Source organism: Hemiscyllium ocellatum, chromosome 26 (assembly GCF_020745735.1).
Source record: "Hemiscyllium ocellatum isolate sHemOce1 chromosome 26, sHemOce1.pat.X.cur, whole genome shotgun sequence".
Taxonomy (NCBI): Eukaryota; Metazoa; Chordata; class Chondrichthyes; order Orectolobiformes; family Hemiscylliidae; genus Hemiscyllium; species Hemiscyllium ocellatum.
In genome coordinates, this window is record NC_083426.1 from 2980455 (window position 1) to 3005836 (window position 25382).

A 25382-nucleotide genomic window follows, 5' to 3' on the forward strand; every position below is an offset into this window, starting at 1 on the left:
GCACCCCTAGCGGCGGGGAGGAGGGTGTACCGGTGTTGTAGGGCGCTCCCGAGCACCCCTAGCGGCGGGGAGGAGGGTGTACCGGTGTTGCAGGGCCCTCCCGAGCACCCCTAGCGGCGGGGAGGAGGGTGTACCGGTGTTGTAGGACGCTCCCGAGCACCCCTAGCGGCGGGGAGGAGGGTGTACCGGTGTTGCAGGGCGCTCCCGAGCTCCCCTAGCGGCGGGGAGGAGGGTGTACCGGTGTTGCAGGGCCCTCCCGAGCACCCCTAGCGGCGGGGAGGAGGGTGTACCGGTGTTGTAGGACGCTCCCGAGCACCCCTAGCGGCGGGGAGGAGGGTGTACCGGTGTTGCAGGGCGCTCCCGAGCTCCCCTAGCGGCGGGGAGGAGGGTGTACCGGTGTTGCAGGGCCCTCCCGAGCACCCCTAGCGGCGGGGAGGAGGGTGTACCGGTGTTGCAGGGCCCTCCCGAGCACCCCTAGCGGCGGGGAGGATTACCTGCCAAGTCCCCGCTCCACCCCACCCCCCGCACGCAGACGCGGTACAGACGCAGCGTGGCGGGCGCGCGCGCGGTGATGGCGGCTCGGGAGCGCGCGGGGAGATGATGGCGGCCTCGGAGCGCAGGCTCCCGAGTCCCGAAGCGTTCGTGGGCCAGTCTTGGAGCAGCTGGATCGAGCGGGCGGAGGCGCTGCGGCTGTCGGACGGTGAGTGTGTTCAGTAACCGGGGGGAAGGCGCCCGCCCGGCTCGGGGAGGCTCCGGGGCCTTTAACGGTTCAGCAGCGAGCGCCAGGGAAACGGACAACCTGCGGCCGGCCGCCTCCCGCCCAGAGAGCGGCGGGTCCTAGCGCCGGTTCCCGGCACCTGGTAGCTCAGAGTGGGGCTTCCGCGGGGTCCTAGCGCCGGGCGACTCAGGGATGGGCTTCCGCGGGGTCCTAGCGCCGGGCGACTCAGGGATGGGCTTCCGCGGGGTCCTAGCGCCGGGCGACTCAGGGATGGGCTTCCGCGGGGTCCTAGCGCCGAGTGACTCAGGGATGGGCTTCCGCAGGGTCCTAGCGCCGAGCGACTCAGGGATGGGCTTCCGCGGGGTCCTAGCGCCGAGCGACTCAGGGATGGGCTTCCGCGGGGTCCTAGCGCCGAGTGACTCAGGGATGGGCTTCCGCAGGGTCCTAGCGCCGAGCGACTCAGGGATGGGCTTCCGCAGGGTCCTAGCGCCGAGCGACTCAGGGATGGGCTTCCGCGGGGTCCTAGCGCCAGGCGACTCAGGGATGGGCTTCTGCGGGGTCCTAGCGCCGAGTGACTCAGGGATGGGCTTCCGCGGGGTCCTAGTGCAGGGCGACTCAGGGATGGGCTTCCGCGGGGTCCTAGCGCCGGGTGACTCAGGGATGGGTTTCCGTGGGGTCCTAGCGCCGGGTGACTCAGGGATGGGCTTCTGCGGGGCCCTAGCGCTGGGTGACCCGCTGCTGGATTTCCGCAGGGTCTTACCAATCCCCCATCTCACTTGTGTATCAAGCTCGTGTATCTCATAGAGTCACACAACACAGAAATCGATCCTTCGGTCCAACACATCTGCGCCGACCAAACATCTCAATCTGACCTCGTCCCATTTGTCAGCACTTGGCCCATATCCCTCCAAACCCTTCCTATTCATATACCCATCCAAATGCCTCTTAAATGTTGTAATTGTACCAGCCTCCACCACATCCTCTGGCAGCTCACTCCATTACACGTACCACCCTCTGTGTGAAAAAGGTGTCCCTTAGGTCTCTTTTATATCTTTCCCCTCTCACCCTAAACCTATGCCCTCTAGTCTGGACTCCCCGACCCCAGGGAAAAGACTTTGTCTATTTATCCTATCCATGCATAATTTTGTACACCTCTACAAGGTCACCCCTCAGCCTCCAACCCTCCAGGGAAAACAGCCCCAGACTGTTCAGCCTCTCCCTATAGCTCAAAACATCCAACCCTGGCAACATCCTTGTAAATCTTTTCTGAACCCTTTTAAATTTCACAACATCTTTCCAATAGGAAGGAGACCAGAATTGCACAAAAATATTCCAATAGTGGCCTAACCAATGTCCTGTACATCCGCAAAATGATCTCCCAACTCCTACACTCAATACTCTGACCAACCAAGGAAAGCATACCAAACGCCGCCTTCACTATCCTATCTACCTGCGACTCCACTTACATGGAGCTATAAACCTGTACTCCAAGGTCTCTTTGTTCAGCAACACTCCCTAGGACCTTACCATTAAGTGTATAAGTCTTGCTAAGATTTGCTTTCCCAAAATGCAGCACCTCGCATTTATCTGAATTAAACTCCATCTGCCACTTCTCAACCCATTGGCTCATCTGGTCCAGATCCTGTTGTAATCTGAGGTAACCCTCTTCGTTGTCCACTACACCTCCAATTTTGGTGTCATCTGCAAACTTACTAACTGTACCTCTTATGCTCGCATCCAAATCATTTATGTAAATGACAAAAGGTAGAGGACCCAGCACTGATCCTTGTGGCACTCCACTGGTCACAGGCCTCTAGTCTTAGAAACAACCCTCCACCTTCAACCTTTGAGCCAGTTCTGTATCCAAATGGCTAGTTTTCCCTGTATTCCATGAGATTTAACCTTGCTAATCAGTCTCCCATGGGGAGCCTTGTCGAACGCCTTATGAAGTCCATGTAGATCACATCTACCACTCTGTCCTCATCAATCCTCTTTGTTACTTCTTCAAAAAACTCAATCAAGTTTGTGAGAAATCATTTCCCACAATGTTCAGTTCTTTTCCTGTGGTTTTACACACGAGGTGCAATTCACACACACCAACTTCAGCAAACAGTTAAACTTTATTAAAGCCTGTATAAGCCAGGTGACCCCCCTTTGACACTCGTCACAGGTGCGCAGGTCGAGTCAAAAGTTGCCCTGAACAAAGAAAACACATCCCCTTTATACAGATCAGTTGCAATGCATACAGATCCTCTGGCCACTCCCCCACAGTAACATGCCACTCAAGACAACCCCCAGTCCCTCCCTCACAGTTACATGTTACCTCAGGTACAATGGTAGAATGAGGTTATCTTTGGAGATAATATAAATGTAACTGCCCTAATCCTGGGGAATCGTTGTGCAAATGATTTCCTGACTCTGTGATTCCCCAAGACAGTGTAGGTGTGATGTGTCCTAGCTTCGGGGTGGCCCTACAAATGAGTTCTGGCTCCGTTACTTTCCCAGACAATGTAGGTGTGGTCACTTCAGCATTGGAGATAATCATGCAAGTGAACCTAATTGGCTGGGCATGGCTATGAAAGTATGGAAGAGATTGAATGAGAGTTTAATTTGATGATAGTCGGAGTAAACACCTGTCTAAATGAAGTGTAAATTACAATGGATAGGCATCCATATTCCTGCAGGAGATCTGTGAGACAGAATGTTCAGCTTTGCAGTCTAACTCTTTAATATTACATTATTGCCCAGAGAGATATTTCCATTTAATCTTTTAACACGACAACCTGACACCATCCTTCCTCTCTTTCACCTGATTGTGTAGCTTCCCTTTTGTTTTTTTTCCCTCCTTTTCACCTGCCTCCATCCTTTCTTGTTATGTCTTTAATTTTCTGCAGTTGTGACAAAAGATAAACTGATGGGTGTAAAGGGGAACAATCATCACTAGCAACAGCCCTATGAAAGAAAAAGGGGAGAGTAGTTATCTCCTGAAGTGATTGAATTCAGTGTTGAGTCTGGAGGGTGACAATGTCTCATTGGAAGATGAGGTGCTGCTCCGGAAATCGAATGTGGCCAAGGTCTGACTGGGAATAGTGGCACAGTGATCACGTCACAGGCCAACTGATCCAAAGGCCCAGCTGACTACATAGAACAGTGGTTCCCAATCATTTCAATGACATGGTACACTTCAATGAGACAATTGCATGACACACCTAATTTTTTCAGCTGAATTGCCAACACGTGTGACATTTATTTGCATTGACCATGATTACAGCTTAGTGCGTACAACCAGCTAAAGAAGGATTTAGAGCAAAAACACTGCCTTAAACACAGTCAGGTTTTCAAAATCTGCTCAGCTCAACTATTTCTAACTGTTGATGGCTATACATCTCTTCCCCACACTGCACTCCATCAGGCGATTGAATTTCACAGATGATATTTCATATTTGTAACAACATTTTTGAAGTGTACTTTTTATTAAATAATAAACATATGATTGACATTCAGTGGATTAGAGCGAAATGCAAAAGTGTGTAAATTGAAATTTACTGGGTTAGTGGGAAATCTGGGCCTTCTGGACATGCAGAGATTTTCATCTGAGGGAGACCACCTTTATTTAAAAGCCAGTGACCAAAGAAACTGTTACTTCATCTCAGTTTCACCCTTTGGCTGCCTGTATTTAAAATGTTGAGGTTTAAGAATCAAAAGACCAATACCTCTCCTCTTTTATTCGGATGAATAATTTTCACAAGTTTTAGGAGTTGTAAATTTGGTTGGATACATGACTGTATAAGATAAAATGATGTTTGTTTTATATTGATTTACATTACCTTGGTAAAATATTTAATGGCACACTTGGACAGATAGAGAGTATAAAGTACTCAGGGCCTTTAAATAAGAGCATTGGAGGTTGTGCTGAATTTATATAACCTCAGCTGTAACATTGGAGAACCTGTGCCATTACCCCTCAATGCCTTTCATACAGCCCTCCCTGGCACTCAGCAAAGTTTCTTCACTGTCACAGGCACCCAACAGGATTTTCCGATTGGTGGTTATCAGTATGTCTGAACAGTGCTACTACCTCAGTAACGTAATGTCAGGCTGCTGCTAGATTCAGTTCATTTACCATTGAGGTACAATACTAGTGAGGACAGGCCTGTCACTGTATAACAATGGGTTACAGTACTGGTGGGGACAGGTCTGTCACTGTATAACACGGGGGTACAGTACTGGTGGGGACCGGTCTGTCACTGTATAACACGGGGGTACAGTACTGGTGGGAACAAATCTTTTATTGCATAATGCACAAGTAATTGAGGGGATGATTTATGACATTATGTATAGAGGCTGAAGTGTGTTTCCTTTGTGTGTAAACCCTGATTCTATGACTGACTCAGTGTGAATGCTGTCTGCATTGCTGTCTGTGCTGTGTTAAAACCAGACTGTAGAGGCTGAAAGGGGAAATAAATCCACCGGCTGCTGAAGCTGGTGGTTTTGGGTTTGGTCCCAGATGGCCTCCCCACAGAGAAAGCAGCAGCATGCTGCACCCTCTAGCTTCCTATTCAGATTGGCCCTAGGAGGTGAGAGAGGGCAGCGGGCGTGATTCTGTTGTTGTGTTTAATTCATCTGCCTTTTGGTCTCATCCCCTTGACCATACTGAATGATTTAGACCTGCTGTGAACTGAGAACACAAACCTCTACATTACAAAGTGTTTGCTTTTTGCTAGGACTCAGTTTGTCTCAACTTTGAGGCCTCCATTTCTCCTCTCTTGAATTTTCACCATTAGCCATTTCTCCAGCCTTCAGTTACCTGGATTCCTGATTTTGAAATTCCCTCCCTAAACCTCTCAGCACCTCTACCTCTCTCTGCTCTTGTAATATTTAATACACTTCCTACATTTGGTCTCATAGTTTTCTTGTGAAGTGCATTGGGAAGATTTTATGAGGGTAAAACAATGTTGTTATCGTAACATTCTCACCTCTGATCTAGTCCAGAGGCTTCAGTACATTAGCCAGGCCGATGGGCAGTGTGCAGTGCTGGAGGAGTGCAGCATGCTTGGTAATGCCATCTTTCAGATGAGATGTTAAGGCAAATCCCATCTCTCTTTCTGGGCATTTACAAACATTCCCACGAGATTATTTTGAAGAGGAGGGAAGTTCTGCTCAGCTCGATGGCCTGTCAGGTATTTATATCTCAGCCAAGTAGATTGTCTTGTCATGACCATCTTGCTGTTTTTGGGATCTTACTGTGCACTATTTAACTGCTATGATTATTTTTAAAAATGTACTTCATTAGCTGCTAATTATCTTGTGAGAGACGCTGTAGGAATGGACGTCTTTCTTTCCACCTTTCGCTGGAACAACCTGCCAATATTTCCTCCCAAATCTCCCACTTAAAGAATGATTGTTTAGGGGAATGTCACCTTCCTAGCATTAGCCTTGCTGGCTGGCTATTTGGCCTCAGGAGGTATCGCAGCCCAGATGGATCCTGTAGGACTGCGATAATGGGCTTAGAGGAGGGGGTGGCGGCTGGAGGATGGAAGTGAATTTCATGCATGTAGTTGTGTTTAAAAAAAAGTAATTCACCTTTTGCCTTGGGGCTTGTCCTAGACTAGTCAGTTGGTGATTGCTGTTAGAGATGTTATTTCAATAGTCTTTATATAATAAATAGGACAGGAGTGTGCAACAAGTAGAGTTTATGTAAGTTCAGTATTGTATTTGGTTTTCAAGATTTGGCTTTACTGGGTGTTGGTAATTTTATGTTTGAAAAATGTTTCAGTTAACTGTTTTTGATTTGAGAAGCATATTTTCTGTATATGTTGGCATCAGGAATGCACTCAACACATTATGAGCTATGGAAAAGATGGTCAATGATCTAACTAGGTTAGGAATCCAGGGATGACAATTAATTTGAGAAAGCTCTGGCATTGTAAAGGTTAATAAGGTCTCGAGTTTTAGAGTTTGAAGTGAATGCAGTTGTAATGTCGCTGTACGCAGTGGTATACATTCACGGTGCAGATCATGGCTCTGTTATAACTCTTTCGGCTGTTACAGGGACCTGAATTTAACACCTAGCTGGATTGTTCATTGTGCTGAAGGTTTCAAATCCAGCATTCCCTCGATACTGCACTCGATTGTCAGCCAGGATTACATCATGCCACATAATGGACTTATTAGCAAAATAAAAACCCATGAGCTTAAAGGGGCAGTGACAGTTTGGTTACAAGATCGACTAAGAGGCAGAAAGCAGGGAGTAATGGTGAACACTATTAGGTACATATTCAATAACACTGCTGTTATTGAATATGTACCTAAATCCAGGTCAATGTTTATGGAACATAATTTTGAAGCGTGCGGATGATCAGAAACACAGCAAGGTAGAAGATTACATACAGACTGCAGGAGGATGCAAACTCTTGAAGAGAGCAGACACATGACAGCTTAGGTTTAATGTGGTGAAGTATGAAGTGATGTATTTTAATAGGAAAAAATGAGCAGAAGCAAACTTAACTAAATGGTATAAATGTGCAGAGGGTGCAGTAGAGGCTGGATGTATACAGATTTACAAAGATGGCAGGAAAGATTGAGAAATTGCTTAGAAGCCTGTATGGTATTCTTGGCTTTGTAAACTGAGGAATTCAGTGCAAAACCAAGAAAATTATATGAAAACTTTAAAAATCCCTGATTCAGCCTTAGTTGGAGTGATGTGTCCAGCTCTGGGCACAGACTTCAGGAAGGAAGTTAGAGGAGGTGCAGAAGAGATTTCCTGGAACTGTACCAGGGATTCAGAACTCCAGAGAGACTGAGGAAGGTGGAGTTGTTCTCCTTAAATCAAAGTTAAAAATCACACAACACCAAGTTATAGTCCAACAGGTTTATTTGGAAGTACTAGCTTTTGGAGCGCTGTTCCTTCATCAGGTAGCTGTCCTTAAATCAGAGAAAGTTAAGGAAAGATGTAACAGAGCTTCTCTTAATTTTATTGTGTTTGATAAAATAAACCAGAGAAAACGATTAGCTAATGAACCAGGGCAAATATTTTCCAGAGCAGGGGAGTAAGATTAATCAATAGCGTTTTCAAAGAGCGAGCATGGGCTTGATGGGTCAAATGGCTTCCTCATTTTCTGTACAAATGCAAGATGAGCTCGCAATTATACCAGAGGGGCTGGTGTGATACCCAGGATAGAGTTCATTGGTTTCTTTCACTGCACTGGTTTGTTCATTTGACTTACGGTGATTGCTTCAGGTTGTGTGACTGTCTGAACATATTTTTTATTTCACTTCTACAGAATCGGAGGATAGTGGCAAAGATGTGAGAAAGAAGATTGAAACAATGAGGCTCATTAGAGAAGGTAAGGGAGTGGGCTGGATATGAAGGACTGAAAACAGGTTCAGTCACTTCATTCTGAATGATTTGAAATTCCCAATTTCACTGGTGTTGAGGGGGGTGGGGGGAATGGAATGTTTATGGGTTGCAGGTAGCAGATTGATGGTATGAAACAGGTACAGAGATCAAGTTTACCCCTTCCTTTATCCTCCTGTTCCCAGCTTTCTGTGTGTGTGTGTGTGCGCGCACATGCACTAGCTAATTTCCTCTCTGTTGCAGATATGCCAATCTTTGGTCATTGTCCAGCCCATGACGAGTTCTTCCTTGTGGTGTGTAACCAGTGTGGACAGGTAGTTAAACCTCAGGCATTCCAGATGCACTGTGGTAAGTTATTTTGTGTCTCAGTATCTTTGGGTCTTTCAAAGAAAACACGACATACCTGCTTTCAGTGAATTGGATACTGCAGGGAAATGCTGACCTAAACGTTCTCAGATATCAGCTGTGCCTCACACAAGTCCTGAGCTTGAGAAAGGTTACATCAGCATCATCTTTGGATTCACTCTGCCTTTCAATCACTGTTCCCTTCCTTTGGCAGCATATAATCAGAACAGTGCTGAGGGGACTTTACTCTGTATCTAACCCCATGCTGTACCTGCCTTGGGAGTGTTTGATGGGGACAGTGTGGATAGAGCATTACTTTCAGTTTAACACAGTGGAGGGTGCTTTAATCTGTATCCAGCCCTGTGCTATGCCCACCCTGAAAGTGTTTGGTGGAGATGTGTTAGAGAGATCTTTACTCTGCATCTAATTCCATGCTATCTGTGTCCTGGGGGTAGTTGATGGGGACAGTGTAGCATGAGCTTTACTTGATATCTAGGCCTTTGCTGTACCTGTCCTATTAGCTTGAGTGCTGAAATTATTCAGTTCTTCAACTCTGATGACTTCAATGACTATATTCAAAAGTAATTTAAAAAATGTTTTGATGCAAATGTGCAGAAATCTGGCTGTTAAAGGTCTTCAGTGTCCAAAGCAATTTTTAAAAATTCATTCACAGGACGTGGCGTTGCTGGCTAGACCAGCATTTATTGCCCATCCCTAATTGCCCAGAGACCAGTTAAGTGTCAACCACATTGCTGTAGGTCTGGAGTTACATGTAGGCCAGACCAGGTAAGGATAACAGTTCCTTCCCTAAAGGACATGAGTAAACCAGGTGATTTTTCCAACAGTTGACAATTAACCTGTTCCAGACTTTTATTGAATTCAGATTCCATTATCTGCCTTCACAATTTGAACCCAGGTGCCCAGAACAGTCCCAGGTTCTCGGGATTAATAGTCTGGTAATAATACCATCAGGTCATCATGTCTCCCCCTTTTCTTAAGAATACATCCATTATCACAGTTAGCAATGTCCAAACATACAGAGAGCCGAGAGCTACTGTTGCAGTTTAACCAGTCTTGCAGTCAGTCAGTGCAGGGCATTGATATTGAACCCAGTCTTTCTCACACCCAGTGTCAGCAAAACTTCCTACTTTCACAAACAAAATACAGAAATAACTGGAGAAACTCAGCAAGTCTGGCAGCATCAATGGAAAGAAAAGAAAGTTGACGTTTTGAGTCCAGTGACCCTTCAGGACTCCTCCTGTTACCTTTGTAACAACACCCATCTCCATCTCAGAGTTCTGAACAGCCACACCAGACTCAAAACATTCACTTATCTTCTCTTTCCACAGACACTGCAAGACCTGCTGAATTTCTCTAGCTTATTCTGTATTTCATGCTTTTATTAACTTTAGTGTACTCATGTGCAGCACTTTGGGCTTTCTCCTATTGTGGGGTGTTACATTTCAAGTTGTTGAACTGAGTGGCTTGTGCAGCTGCTTTAGAGTTAGTTAAGGAGGACCATACTGATATGGGATCATAGTCAGGATTCCACACCTAAAGAATATCAGTGATGTCAACCCAATAACTCCAAAGCCACTTTTACTGATACCACCTTTCCAATTTCAGATACTTTATGAAATAATGACTTGTGTTTCTGTACTGCCGTTCAAAATGCCAAGATAGCAGAAAATGCACCGCATGCTCCCGCAAATCTCCGTCAAATAAATGGCCAAGTTATTTAGTTTTGTGATTGGGTAAATGTTGACAAGGGCAGCGAAAGGAATGCAGCTGCTTTTCTAGGGCCCTGGGATCTTTGACCTAAGTAGCCAGGTAGAGGCTTTGATGCCTTATCTGAAAGATGGTACCTCTAATGACAGGACAGTCAGTCCCCCAGCATTGCACTGACTCTTAGTCTGGCTCGTGCTCGCACCTCTCTGGAAGGTCTTAAACCTGTGGAAGGTGAGAGGGTGCTACCATGGGCCAAGGCTACACCATGGTAATGGCAGGATGTGAACAGTGGTTCTTCAGGTTGTATGTTGTATGTTTCATGTCAAGCCAAGAAATCTAATTAACTCGGACTATTTTCAGAGAGAAGACATGGGTCTCTGAACAAACTATCAGCACGAAGACCTCCTGCCTTGAATTCCCCAAACTCTATTGTCCTGCAGAAATCGCGATCCAACAGTGTGCAAACTGCTGTGACCTCTAACCATGGCACCAGTTCCTCCAAAGAGAAGCTACAGAGCCCTGGTAGCAAGGTGCTACAGTTAGACGTGCCTTCAAAGGGACCAAAAGAAAATCTCTGGTAACCGAATTTCATTTTTGACCATGATTATGTAGAGCAAGAGAAGAGAAAACCTTCATTTTAACTTAGAGGGATAGATGCTGCAGTTAAATCAGTGATGAATGACTTCAGTTACATGCAGAGACAGAGAAAGCTAGGGTTATTCTACTTGGAGCAGACAATGTTCAGGAGAGATTTGTTGGAGATGTTGAGAATTGTGAAGGCAGGGAGGGGAATTGTTTCTGTAGTAAAACAGTGTCAACTCTGACTGTCCAGCATTTGCAGTCCTCACTATCTCCCAATAACCAGAGGACACAGGTTGAAGGTAATTGCCAGAAGACTAAGAGAACTTTTTCTTACATGTAACAATTTGAAACATGCTGCCTGGAAATGCAGTGGAAACAGATTTAATAGTAACTTTCAAAGGAAATTAGATAAATACTTGAAAGCTGAAGACGAAAGGGAAGGAGCAGATGAATGGGAATAATAGGATAACTCAACACAGTCAGAATGAAACCAGTACAAACTTGTGTTGAGTTTACCCATCTCTTCAAAGTTTGTGCGAAGATTTGTAGCTCGGTTGCTTGTTGTAGTGGTTCTGTTCGCCGAGCTGGAAGTTTTTGTTGCAAACGTTTCGTCCCCTGGCTAGGAGACATCATCAGTGCTGTGGAGCCTCCTGCGAAGCGCTTCTTTGATGTTTCTTCCGGCATTTATAGTGGTCTGTCCTAATCATCAAAATCACGGAAATAGAAAAAACACACCGGATCATCAACGCCACACTCACAGGAATCCGATTCACGAGAGAAGTAGAAAAGGATAGCCAACTCCCATTCCTAGACGTGATAGTACAGAGAACACCGAACGGAGAATTCACCACAAGGGTACACAGGAAAACAACACACACAGACCAAGTCCTAAACTACGAAAGTAACCACCCCAACACACACAAACGAAGCTGCGTCAGGAGACTATTCAAAAGAGCTACAACACACTGCGGTACACCAGAACTGCGAAAAGAGGAAGAGGAACACCTATACAAGGTATTCGCCAAAAACGGATACCCGCGCAACTTTATCAACAGATGCCTAAGAGATAGACCACGGAACGAGGACATGCCACAACCAAAAGGACTAGCCACACTACCATACATCAGGAGCGTTTCAGAACTGACAGCCAGACTACTGCGACCCCTAAGACTCATAACGGCACACAAACCAACAGCCACGCTCAGACAACAACTTAATAGAACAAAGGAGCCAATACCCAACATGAGCAAAACTAATGTAGTTTATAAAATACCATGCAAGGACTGCACAAAACACTATATAGGACAAACAGGAAGACAGCTAACAATCCGCATACATGAACACCAACTAGCCACGAAATGACACGACCAGCTATCCCTAGTAGCCGCACACTCAGACAACAAGCAACATGAATTAGACTGGGAAAACACTACTATCATAGGGCAAGCCAGACAGAGAACAGCCAGGGAATTCCTAGAGGCATGGCATTCATCCACAAATTCCATCAACAGACACGTCGACCTGGACCCAATATACCAACCACTACAGCGGACAGCTGAAACTGACACCCGGAAGCGGCAAGGACAGACCACTATAAATACCGGAAGAAACATCAAAGAAGCGCTTCGCAGGAGGCTCCACAGCACTGATGATGTCTCCTAGCCAGGGGACGAAACGTTTGCAACAAAAACTTCCAGCTCGGCGAACAGAACCATTACCCACCTCTTCTGGACATGAATCTTTAGACAGCATTCCAGCTGGCTGTTTGACTGTGGGTTGCATCACACTTTGACCTAGTGTTATTTACACAAGCTTTCAAGGTTCGCTGGGTGCTGATCTGGAGTAAGAACCCTGGTTGATTGTTTTCTTTCCCTCAAAGACTGTTAATATTTAAGTGACAAATCAGCAAGTTTCCAAATTATCCTGGTACAGTTTTAATTCTACTGCTTCACTCTTACATAGAACATAGAACATAGAAGGATACAGCGCAGTACAGGCCCTTCGGCCCTCGATGTTGCGCCGACCGAGTCCTACCTAACCTATACTAGCCCAATAACTTCCAAATGCCTATCCAATGCCTGCTTAAATGAACATAAAGAAGGAGAGTTCACCACTGATACGGGCAGGGCATTCCATGAACTCACAACCCGCTGTGTGAAGAATCTACCCCTAACATCTGTCCTATACCTACCACCCCTTAATTTAAAGCTATGTCCCCATGTAACACCTGACTCCATTAGCGGTAAAAGGTTCTTAGTATCTACCCTATCTAAACCCCTAATCATCTTATACACTTCTATCAGATCTCCCCTAAACCTTCTCTTCTCCAATGAGAACAGCCCCAAGTGCCTCAGCCTTTCCTCATAAGATTTTCCTACCATTCCAGGCAACATCCTGGTAAACCTCCTCTGCACTCGTTCTAAAGCTTCCACATCCTTCCTATAGTATGGCGACCAAAACTGCACACAATACTCCAGATGAGGCCTCACCAGAGTCTTATACAACTGCAACATGACCTCAGGACTCCGGAACTCAATTCCTCTGCCAATAAAGCCCAGTACACCATATGCCTTCCTCACAGCACTATTTACCTGGGTGGCAACTTTCAGAGATCTGTGTACATAGACACCAAGATCCCTCTGCTCATCCACACTACCAAGTAGCCTACCATTAGCCCAGTAATCCATCATCTTGTTATTCCTACCAAAGTGAACGACTTCGCACTTAGCTACATTGAATTCCATTTGCCACATTTCCGCCCAGCTCTGCAACTTATCTATATCCCGCTGTAACCTACCACTTCCTTCCTCACTATCCACAACTCCACCGACTTTCGTGTCATCCGCAAACTTGCTTACCTCTTCTAGAGGTATTCGCCATTTCTCAGGTTCGAGGCTTCTGTTTGGGATTTTGCTTTTGTAGTTCATCCTTCATCTAGGTGGAGGCAATAACAGCCTGACTGTTCAACAATGTAGGGCATCGCAGACACACCAAGTCCTCATCCAGCCATAGAAATATACAGCACAGAAACAGACCCTTCAGTCCAACTCATTCATGCTGACCAGATATGCTAAATTAATTTAGTCACATTTGCCAGCATTTGGTCCATAATCCCTCTCAACCTTTCTTATTCACATACCTATCCAGATGCCTTTTAAATGTTGTACCAGCCTCCACCACTTCCTCATTCCATACACACACCACCCTCTGCATGAAAAAGTTGCCCATTGGGTCCCTTTTAAATCTTTCCTCTCTACCTTATACCTACGCCCTCTAGCTTTGAACTCCCCTCCCCTGGAGAAAAGATCTTGACTGTTCACCCTATCCATGCCCGTCATGAGTTCACAAGTCCTGCCACAACACCCATTTGCATTCCAGCTGTGTTCATTGGCTGGCTGCCAGATGTTGACCATCACCCCATAGTCCGAAACTCTGAACCCAGTCTGAAATGCTGAACCTTATGCCTTGAACCCTAAGCCAGCCTGGGATTCACACCAGGGAGGTCCAAAACCCTGTCCAAATTCTCAGAGTTGAGGATTTGAACCTGAGGGCTTTCTGCTCTGTCTAGTTTCACATTCAATACCTTTACCCACTCAGTGACAGGGAAAGCTCTTACTGCAGGTTCTGAAGTAGCACTCACTTTCCTTATCATTGAGCTTTCTCCTGGAAACTGAATATGTGTGGACTGTGAGTGTAGCAGGATTGAATAACCTGGTCAAATAGCCTATTGATAACTCAGTGCTGAGGCTCATGTAGGAGCAAGCTTGGATTTAACTAGATGCCTGGAATTTATTTATTAAACTTTCATGTTTATCCTGCTCCAGCTTGTTTGTTCCTGTGGTGAACCTGGAAAAGATCCCGACTTTCAGAAAGACGGACAGCTCCTGCATCAAGCTGAGCTCAAAGCTTCCGGCTGTTTCCTTGTCCCCACCCAATCCCACTTTGGCTCCCAGTAAACCCAGTCCGGTAGCCGTCGTTGAACCTGTAGCAAAGGCGCTGGCGGGGAGCGCACTCTCCAAGGTGGCTGATTCTCTGCAGCCATCCACGGTAATTCAGAATGGGAAAGGGGAGCGGTCTCCCCCACTGGAGGAACCAACGCTCAGCAACAGGAAGAACAGCCATAAAATCCACCGAAGAATTGTAGGTGAGTTTGCAATCACTGTACTCATTGAACTAATGAGGAGTCAAATGGTGAAGGAAGGGAAATAGGAGCCAATGATTTGTTATATTTCAAACTAATTGGAACAACCAGTTATTAGTTTTGTGACTGAGAGCAGTGATGACTTGTGTTTGGGATACAACAGTCAAACATCACGTCAGGTAGGACAGATACTGAATAAACTGATGGGGTCAGTGTAGATAGGGTTTAACTCTGTATGTAACCCTGTGCTGTCCCTGTCCTGAGATGTTTGATGGGAACAGATGAGAGAGACCTTTACTCTGCATCTAATCCCATGCTGTATCTGTCCTGTGAGTGTTTGAAGGGGATGGTGTACAGGGAGTTTAACTTTCAGTTGAGTATTTAGAGGGAAGTTTAATTTATCTACTCTTCTATGGCCCCTGCGCTGGGAGCATTTAATAATAATAGTCAAGGGTGCTTGCCTTTTAAGTTTTAAAGAGCAGAGACAACTTTATCTCAGTTTAAACAAGTAAAGACAGCTTTACTTTCAGTTTAAAGAATAAAGAGAGCTTTACTCTGTATCTAACCCTGTGCTGTCTCTGTCCTGGGAATGTTTGATGGAGAGAGTGTAGAAGGACCTTAACTGTGTACTTAACCCTGTGATGTTGCTGTCCTGGGAGTATTTGATGGGGACATGTAGAGGGCAGCTTTGCTTTGTATCTGAACCCTCATGTTGTAATTAAAGAAAAAAACATTTCTTTCACAAACGCAATAGCAAGACTTAAAATGTATACAAAGTAGGGGATGCGGAAGAAATTTGGAGAAAATGAGGGTATTTGTTAGCTGACGTCTACGTGCATGCAGTGACATTTGACCTTTGAATCCACTGCATAGTTTTGATTTTCCATTCTAAATCACATTTCAAGTTTTGTGAAGATTTGTCGCTCAGGTTGAAGTTCTGGATGTAGGTTTGCTTGTTGAGTTGGAAGGTTCATTTTTGGACGTTTCCTCACCATACGAGGTAACATCATCAGTGAGCCTCCGAATGAAGCACTGATTGCATGGCTCACTTTCTATTTATGTTTTTTTAGGTTTCCTCGGATTTGTGATGTCATTTCCTGTACTTTTTCTCCGGGGTGGTAAATGAGATCCAAGTCAATATGTTTGTTGATAGAGTCCTGAATGGAATGCCTTGCTTCTAGGAATTCTCGTGCTGTCTCTGTTTGGCTTGTCCTAGGATGGATGTGTTGTCCCGGTCGACGATAGACCCGACCCCACAAACAGAGAACCGAATCACCGTCCTACTCAAAAACTTCAGAAATCTGGAGAAATGCAAAAGACCGACTTCCAAAAAATGAAACCAGATGGATTACCCAAAATTCACAAACCAGGATCCCCCCTCAGACCCATAGTCTCACTACCTGGAACACCCACTTACAGACTGGCCAAGGAGCTACACCAAAGACTAACACACTTAGTAGAAGACTCACGTCACTTCATCCATTCCACCCAAGAATTCCTGAAGACACCAAGATACAAGAGGATGAAATAATGTCTCCTTTGACGTAACAGCCCTGTTCTCATCCATCAACATCAACCTGGCCAAGGAAGCACTAACTACACTCAAAGTTTGTGAGAAGATTTGTAGCTTGGGTGCTCGTTATTGTGGTTCTGTTCGCCGAGCTGGGAGTTTTTGTTGCAAACGTTTCGTCCCCTTTCTAGGTGACATCCTCAGTGCTTGGTAGCCTCCTGTGAAGCGCTTCTGTGCTGATTCCTCCTGCATTTATAGTGGTTTGAATCTGCCGCTTCCGGTTGTCAGTTGCTGTCTGCTGCAGTGGCCGGTATATAGGGTCTAGGTCGATGTGTCTGTTGATAGAATTTGTGGATGAGTGTCATGCCTCTAGGAATTCCCTGGCTGTTCTCTGTTTGGCTTGCCCTATAATAGTGTTTTTTTTAGATTAGATTAGATTACTTACTGTGTGGAAACAGGCCCTTCGGCCCAACAAGTCCACACCGACCCGCCGAAGCGCAACCCACCCATACCCCTTACCTAACACTACGGGCAATTTAGTACGGCCAATTCACCTGACCCGCACATCTTTGGACTGTGGGAGGAAACCGGAGCACCCGGAGGAAACCCACGCAGACATGGGGAGAACGTGCACAGTCAGTCGCCTGAGGCGGGAATTGAACGCAGGTCCCTGGCGCTGTGAGGCAGCAGTGCTAACCACCGTGCCACCGTGGTATTGCCACTAGCCACACGACCTTAGTAGCCATACACTCCAATGACAAACCACATGAATTCGATTGGGACAACACCACTATTATAGGGCAAGCCAAACAGAGAACAGCCAGGGAATTCCTAGAGGCATGGCATTCATCCACAAATTCTATCAACAGACACATCGACCTAGACCCTATATACTGACCACTGCAGTGGACAGCAACTGACAACCGGAAGCGGCAGATTCAAACCACTATAAATGCCGGAGGAATCAGCACAGAAGCGCTTCACAGGAGGCTCCCAAGCACTGAGGACGTCACCTAGAAAGGGGACGAAACGTTTGCAACAAAAACTCCCAGCTTGGCGTACAGAACCACAACAACTAACTACACTATTAGACCCAAAGACATATACACCAAACACCATCAACTTCATCAACAAGGACAGTATTGTCAAGCTAGTGGACCTATGCCTTACCACCCACTTCACCTTCAATAACAAAACCTACAGACAAACCAACAGAACATGGGGATCTCCGCTATCAGGGTTCTTAACAGAGACAGTAATGCAGAGACTTGAACAAACAGCTCTGCCAACCATTCAACCCAAACTTTGGGTCTGCTACATGGATGGCACCTTTGTCATCACTAAACAAAACAAATTAGAGGAAACCTTCAAGATCATTAATAATACCCTTACTGGCATAAAATTCACTAAAGAGGAGGAAAGCAACAACAAATTGTCATTCCCAGATGTCACAGTAGAGCGAATAGCTAATGGGGAACTTCAAACCAGTGTCTACAGGAAAACAACACACGGACCAAATGCTGAACCAAAGAATCAATCATCCCAACACCCACTAAGCTGCATCAGAGCATTACTTCAACGAACCGCCACACACTGCAGCACAGAGGAACTCACACAGAGCAGAGGAAAATCACATGTACAGTGTGTTTAAAAAAAAGATATCCAGTGAACACAGTCCCCAATTTCTCAGCAATAAACCCCAACAAGCAGACAAAACCCAGCCACTCTCCCCTACATCAAAGACATCTCAGAAATGACTGCCAGGTTACTCAGAGCCCTTGGCATCATGGTAGCCCACAAACCCACCAACACACTAAAACAACAGCTAATGAACTTGAAAGACCCGATACAGACAACAAGCAAAACTAATGTCATTTACAAAATACCGTGCAAGAATTGTAACAAACACTACATTGGACAAACAGGCAGAAAACTAGCCAGGATACATGAACATCAACTAGCCACAAAAAGACATGACCCTCTCTCACTAGTATCCTCACATACAGATGAGGAAGGACACCACTTCGACTGGAGCAATACATCCATTCTAGGATAAGCAAAACAGAGACACAGACGAGAATTCCTAGAAGCATGGCATTCCAACCAGAACTCTATCAACAAACACATGGACTTGGATTCCATTTAACACCCCCTGAGAAAATGTACAGGAAATTATGTCATCACAGGAAATGACATCACCAACCCAAGGAAACCTAAGCACATGAATGGAAAGTGGGCCATGTCACCAGTGCTTCATCTGGAGGCGTGATGTTACTTGGTGTGGTGATGAACCACCTGAAAATGAATCTTCCAGCTCAGCGAGCAAACCTACATCCATTTCTGTTGCTTTACATAAAAAAGTGTTCCAGGTGTGTGTGAACACTTTAGAAAGAATCTTTTTTAAAAAAGCACTTCAGATTCTTGTCTCTTTTCCCTAAGGATATAGCCTCGTTTTCAAGGATTTTTTTCTTATCAGAAATCCTGTATTGATGGCACAGTGAGTGTGAGTATGACTGTATGAAATTTGGTGCCAGATTGGGGTGTTCCTGCAACCAATTTGTGCAGACTCTGGGTCAGGTTAAAATCAGTCATGAGATAATACAGACTCCCCAGTTACCTGAACCCATGGAAGGAGTGGGAGTAATCTCAATCTCCTGATTGTCATCCAGCAGTCCCTCTTGTGTTGTGTGAAAGACGGTGATTGAGCATTGTCCCTGAACAGGTATCTTTCAGGAAACCAGCTGGCTTGGGAGTGCAGGAAGAATGTGGAGAGTGGAGTCTTGTCTCCAGTGAGGAGTCAATGTCTGTGAGACCATAGTTTGCTCTGGGTTTGTCACAGCTAAACTGAACTCTCCTACAGAATCACCTTCCATTGAAATAAATCAATGAAGGCAGCATCAGGAAGCAGGAGCATGTGGCTCTGTTTGAGACGATCCAGTAGTGACAATATTTGTCATGTCACATCCTCCCTGAATCTCTCCACCTCGCTATCTTTTCTTTCCTCTTTTAAGGTGCTCCCTAAAACCTACCTTTGATCAAGCTCCTGGTCATGTCTCCCAGTATCTGTTTTTATATGGTAAATATCCAAATTATGCTCAATGATCATTCTTGTTGGAGGCATTACATAAATGCAGTTGTTATTGTATGGTTCAGTTGCACAGCAGTTGATGCTTTGAGGATTCCTGTGCTTTTAAACACCCCCAGCCCCCTTCACTGCTTAAAAACCTTTGTTCTCCCTCAATGCTAGATTCTTTTATGACTTCAGGAAAGTTTCTTGGAAACTACAAGGGACACCTGATTGCTAACAGCAACGTTTGTGTGTTTGTGTTGTGGGAGGGGAAGTTCTGAGTTTCTTGGGGTCTTTAACAGGAAACATCTGTCACAGCACCTAACCTCCGTATAATCTCCCAGCAGAGAAAGAAAGTGACCTCAATAAGCACTGCAGCGTCATGGACCCAGACACCAAGAAACACTGCACACGTTCACTATCTTGTAAGGTAATATCACTCTCCCTCTCTCTCCCGTCCTCTCTCCTTGTCCCAGACATTACCTTTAGTTTGAATTATTTTTTCATGTTTTCCTTAAGGCGGTGTTTTCACATTGCTCAGTATCTCAATTTAAAACAAACAGGCCGCTACGTTCTTCACAGGCTGTCAAGCAACATCATCTGAAGATTTGGCTGCAGTATCGATTTTAGAAGTCAGTTATAATTTCGAGAAAAGGAAACCTTATTTTGTTCTTTGCTGGATAACACTTCTACATGTAATCTCTTGTTTGGCTTTAATAGTCTGAGGGGTAAGAGAGGAGTTTTCCCAAGGATTATTTCCCTTTTATTAAGGCTGAGATTTTTGCCTCCCCTAAGAGATTTAAAGGGGTTTGACAGGGTAAATACTGAGAGGATGTTTCCCCTCATGGGACTGTCTGGGACTAAAAGGCATAGACTTAGAATAACGGAGTGCCAGTTTAAGACTGGCGAGTTGGAATTTCTTCTCTGAGGGTTGTGTGTCTTTGGAACTCCAAACCACAGAGTTTTAGATTAGATTAGATTAGATTAGATTTACAGTGTGGAAACAGGCCCTTCGGCCCAACAAGTCCACACCGACCCGCAACTCACCCATACCCCTACATTTACCCCTTACCTAACACTATGGGCAATTTAGCATGGCCAATTCACCTGACCCGCACATCTTTGGACTGTGGGAGGAAACCGGAGCACCCGGAGGAAACCCACGCAGACACGGGGAGAACGTGCAAACTCCACACAGTCAGTCGCCTGAGTCGGGAATTGAACCCGGGTCTCAGGCGCTGTGAGGCAGCAGTGCTAACCACTGTGCCACCGTGCGGGCAGAGTCCCTGTGTATATTTAAGGCTGGGATAGCTTCTTGATCAGTCAGGGAATCAAGGATATGGGGAAGGGGGAGGAAAGTGGCAATGTGGAATGTAGGATCAGCCCTGATCCTTTCGAATGGCAGAGCAGGCTGGAAAGGTCACATGGCCCACTCCTGTTCCTTTTTGTTAGGGTCTGATGCAGAGGTAGAGAAGAAGAGATTATTCAAAATTCTCCCCATTGTGGTGTGGGACAGACTTGATTAAGATATTAGACTCTTGTCTGTCAGGTTGCTTTATTCTCTTGTCCTTAACTTGACCTGTTTTTGATGTTACTGCCTTACGGTATATTTGAAGTGCAACACTCCCTCAGCACTGACCCTCCGACAGTGCGGCGCTACCTCAGCACTGACCCTCCGACAGTGCGGCACTCCCTCAGCACTGACCCTCCGACAGTGCGGCGCTACCTCAGCACTGACCCTCCGACAGTGCGGCGCTACCTCAGCACTGACCCTCCGACAGTGCGGCACTCCCTCAACACTGAGCCTCCGACAGTGCAACACTCCCTCAGCACTGACCTTCCAGCAGTGCAACACTCCCTCAGCACTGACCCTCTAACAGTGCAACACTCCCTCAGCACTGACCCTCTAACAGTGCAACACTCCCTCAGCACTGACCCTCTGACAGTGCAACACTCCCTCAGCACTGACCCTCCGACATTGCGGCGCTCCCTCAGCACTGACCCTCCAACGGTGCCGTGCTCCCTCAGCATTCACCCTCTGATGGTGCGGCACTCCCTCAGCACTGACCCTCCGACGGTGCTAATGAATGCAGAGTGAGACTTGGACTTGCGGCCACTGACTCAGGTGCTACCTGGTTGGCAATGCTTCAGTTCAGAAACTGTAAAAGATGTATGGTCTAGGATATACTGACCCTTCAGTCTAACTGCACCATTTGTGCTTTTGGCCCACGCCAGCCTATAATTCTTTCTTGTTTGTGAATTTCTTCACATCCTTTCCATTCCCTACCTCCCTAATTTCCTCGAGTCCCGTAAACATTTGAAGTGTTTGTGATTCTCCAGTTCTGGCCTCTTGTGCATTCCCAATTGGAATTGTTCTCCTATTGGTAGCTGTGCTTTCAGCTGCATGAATCCTAAGCTCTGAAATTCTCTCCTGACACTTCTTTATCTCTTTTCCTCTGGTATGGCACTCCTTAAATCCTCCCTTTGACCCATCACATCTCCTAACATGTTTTCGTGTGGCTTTAAGTCAAATTCTATCTGATTTAAGCTCCTGTGAAGCATGTTCTGTGGTGCTACGGAAATGCAGATTGTCATACTCTTTACTCAGCATCAGCTGATGTTAAACTTTCTCTGTATGTTTCTGTATTAGACTCATTCGCTGACACAGAGGAGGAGTGTACTGGGGCGCCACCTTGCCTTTGATGAGTTGCTGGCAGAACATCGGGCAAGTTTGAAGAACAAGGAGACTGGTAAAGAGAGAAAGCTGCAGGCTAAGGAGACGGTGCCGCTCTCTCTGGGTCAGGAGGCCGCTCCAGGTCCGGTGATGTTGGGGATCTCTCCAAACCGGCCAAAGCTTGCCGCCTGCTCTGGTGCAAGGTACAGTCCAAGTTTCCAGGATTCTGGGGTTTCAGCGTTTTGACAGGGAAGGGGGAGTTCAGAGATGTCATTCCCTCTGCTCAGGGAACCTAGACCAAAATAAATCTTAAATTCAGACAATGACCTTTCAGAGGAGGCTGCTTTTACCTCATCAAGATTCGGAGAAAACTGGACGAGTCTCCCCCAGAAAATTATGAAGAATTCTGGGCTCAATTGGATTTGTAAACCTGGGATTAAAAGACTTTTATTGGGTGAGGGCTGTTGAGGTTTTGGTGCAAGGTGGGAGAATGAGCTGAGTGCAGATCGGCCATGATTGAACAGACTGCCAGAGGAAACTCAAAGTGGCTTCCTCCTGAGTCCATGTAACAGAATTGAGGGGCTGAATTGCCTGCTCCCTATTGATGTTGCTGAAGGACCTGTGGTTACTTCACTATCTGGGCCGGTTAAGTCCCATGTTTCTTTGCTTTGAGCTGTGTTGCTTGCTCTCACAAGGCTGCATGAGGAATTCTACAATGCTGCATTGGAAGTGTCAGCCTGAATTCTGGTGTCAGGTCCATGGAATGTGTTCCCGAGGTGAGAGAGTACTGCCGCAGATAAGGCACAGTGATTAGACTTTTCAGGTGATCAGGAGGGTAGAGCATTAACTGAAGCTGACCTTGAACTTTGAAATTTTTTTTTTCCAGAATCGATATATCTGAAACTTGCATGTTGCAGCTTATTTCACGTTGCACAGAAATCACAGAACAGGCCATTCGGCCCAACTGGTTCCTGCTGGGGCTTATGCTCCACATGAGCCTCCTCCCACATTCTCCAGCTAATTCAGGTGGGAATCAACCTTTCCAACGCAGGAAGCAGGCATTGACAGCCTGAGAGCATCCTGATTTCAACCGATTTATTTGGCGATCTTTTTCATTCCACACTCTCAGCATCACATTATTTTTCAACAGCACTTCAGCCAAGATTAATAAACCCTTTTGTTTTTAATGCAAGTAAGTAGGTCCCATGTAGCAGTATGTAGGCATTGGGCTGTTATGGTCTTCCAGTGTACAATTCCAGCCTGTGCCACCAGATGGTACACTTACTCCTGGTCTGCTGATTGCATCTTGCACAAATAACTAATATGAATCTTCCATTTGGTCTTGATTTGAGATAACTCTCTAGTAAGCTGTACAAATAACCTAATGCAAGGAGGTATTTTGCAAAAATATATCATGCAAAAACACTTTTAGTTTACAATAGTGAAACTATCAATTTCATATAAAATTGCATTCTGTGCAGTAACTTAATACAAAATCATAAATATGGTGTACTATCTATATTGTGTTACTTTTAACTGATGATGGCTGGTCTGGGAAGGAATCTGGTTAATGTCAGTAGGGATACAATCATAGGTAACTCAATGTGCTGGGGAGAGTAGTTACCAAGTGTCAGTGAGAGAGTTGGATTAAGACGGCGTTGGGGGAGGGAGATTGTTGAGTGACATTGATTTTTGTGATACGTAGATTCTGTCACAATCAGTCTGTGTTAATATTAACAACTGACCTGGCATCAGCTGTTTTTGTGGAAGAGAGTTCCAGACTTCTCCCACTGTTTCTGCTGTATGCGTATTTAATAATTTCACTCCACAAACATCTGCAACACCGTGCAAACCCCCACACTGTTGCTGGACCCTATTCAATACCTTCCAGATCCTGCTATACCCAAACTCCTCCAGACCTGACACCCACCCTTCTTGTCTTCTGCCAAACTCGATTTCTTCCACCCACCCGAACCTCCCCAAAACTGCATCACTTACCACTTTGTACTTTGGCACCCTATGCACTTGTCACCCTATCTCCTTCCCACTTCTCATCCCATGTACCTGGTACTCTGCTCAGCTGTCCCCTACCCTACCGTCCCAGCACCCTAACATCATGGACGTGCACAGCAATTGTCAAAGTGAACCTGTAAATTTCAGAGTACGGCAGCTGACTGCTGGGAAATGCGCAATGTGGTTTTCTTTCCCCTGCATTATGAGAAAAAGTACAGCTGTGTACTCCTGCGGATCCCTGATCTCACACTCCTATCAGAAATGTGGAGCATCCTCTTTTGTTAACGAAGGGCCGGAGTGGCAAACCACATGAGTTTGCCATTCCTTGGAAAATCTGGCCCACTATCCTGAAAGCCTTAACCAAATCACCTTTTTAACCATCCATATTTTAGGGAATATAATCCTAGTTTGTCATTGCAATGTAACCTTTGGAGTACAGCTATAACTGTGGTACATTAACACTGCAGTTCATCCAAGGCCAGTCTGTGTGAACCAGGATGCAAGTCAGCCTCTCTGGCCTTTTGCATGATTCAGTTCAATAATGGTTGGTCCAGTTATGTTCTCAACTCCATATTCTTATCTACTCCCAATAAGTTTTGACTCCCTTTTGGCTATGGTGATCAGAACTGTTCACTGTAATTCAAGGTGAGTTCTTACCAATGCTTCTCACAACTAAAAGATTACGCCTACCCTCTTGTATTCTAATCCTCCAGGTACAAAAGCCAGTATTCTCTTGATTTTTCTTTTGATTTTTGTCGCTCATAATATTTTAGTAATCTGTGTACCTGGAGTCTCTCTGGGTAATCTGTGTACCTGGAGTCTCTCTGGGTAATCTGTGTACCTGAAGTCTCTCTGGGTAATCTGCGTCCCTGGAGTCTCTCTGGGTAATCTGCGTCCCTGGAGTCTCTCTGGGTAATCTGCGTCCCCGGAGTCTCTCTGGGTAATCTGTGTCCCCGGAGTCTCTCTGGGTAATCTGTGTCCCCAGAGTCTCTCTGGGTAATCTGCGTACCCGGAGTCTCTCTGGGTAATCTGCGTACCCGGAGTCTCTCTGGGTAATCTGCGTACCCGGAGTCTCTCTGGGTAATCTGCGTACCCGGAGTCTCTCTGGGTAATCTGCGTACCCGGAGTCTCTCTGGGTAATCTGTGTACCCGGAGTCTCTCTGGGTAATCTGCGTACCCGGAGTCTCTCTGGGTAATCTGCGTACCCGGAGTCTCTCTGGGTAATCTGCGTACCCGGAGTCTCTCTG

General features: G+C 45.9%; 1 protein-coding gene across 1 annotated transcript in view; it reads left to right on the top strand.

Moving 5' to 3' along the window:
* Nucleotides 1–600: 600 nt before the first annotated feature.
* The window catches only part of LOC132828276 (ataxin-7-like protein 1), a 37436-nt gene continuing 12654 nt past the window's right edge, over nt 601–25382 (top strand). Inside the window, exons 1-7 of the mRNA XM_060845249.1 lie at nt 601–700; nt 8002–8064; nt 8319–8423; nt 10509–10725; nt 14555–14874; nt 19796–19878; nt 22099–22325. Coding sequence (XP_060701232.1) covers nt 601–700; nt 8002–8064; nt 8319–8423; nt 10509–10725; nt 14555–14874; nt 19796–19878; nt 22099–22325 — 1115 coding nt within the window. The remainder of the gene's footprint in view (nt 701–8001; nt 8065–8318; nt 8424–10508; nt 10726–14554; nt 14875–19795; nt 19879–22098; nt 22326–25382) is intronic.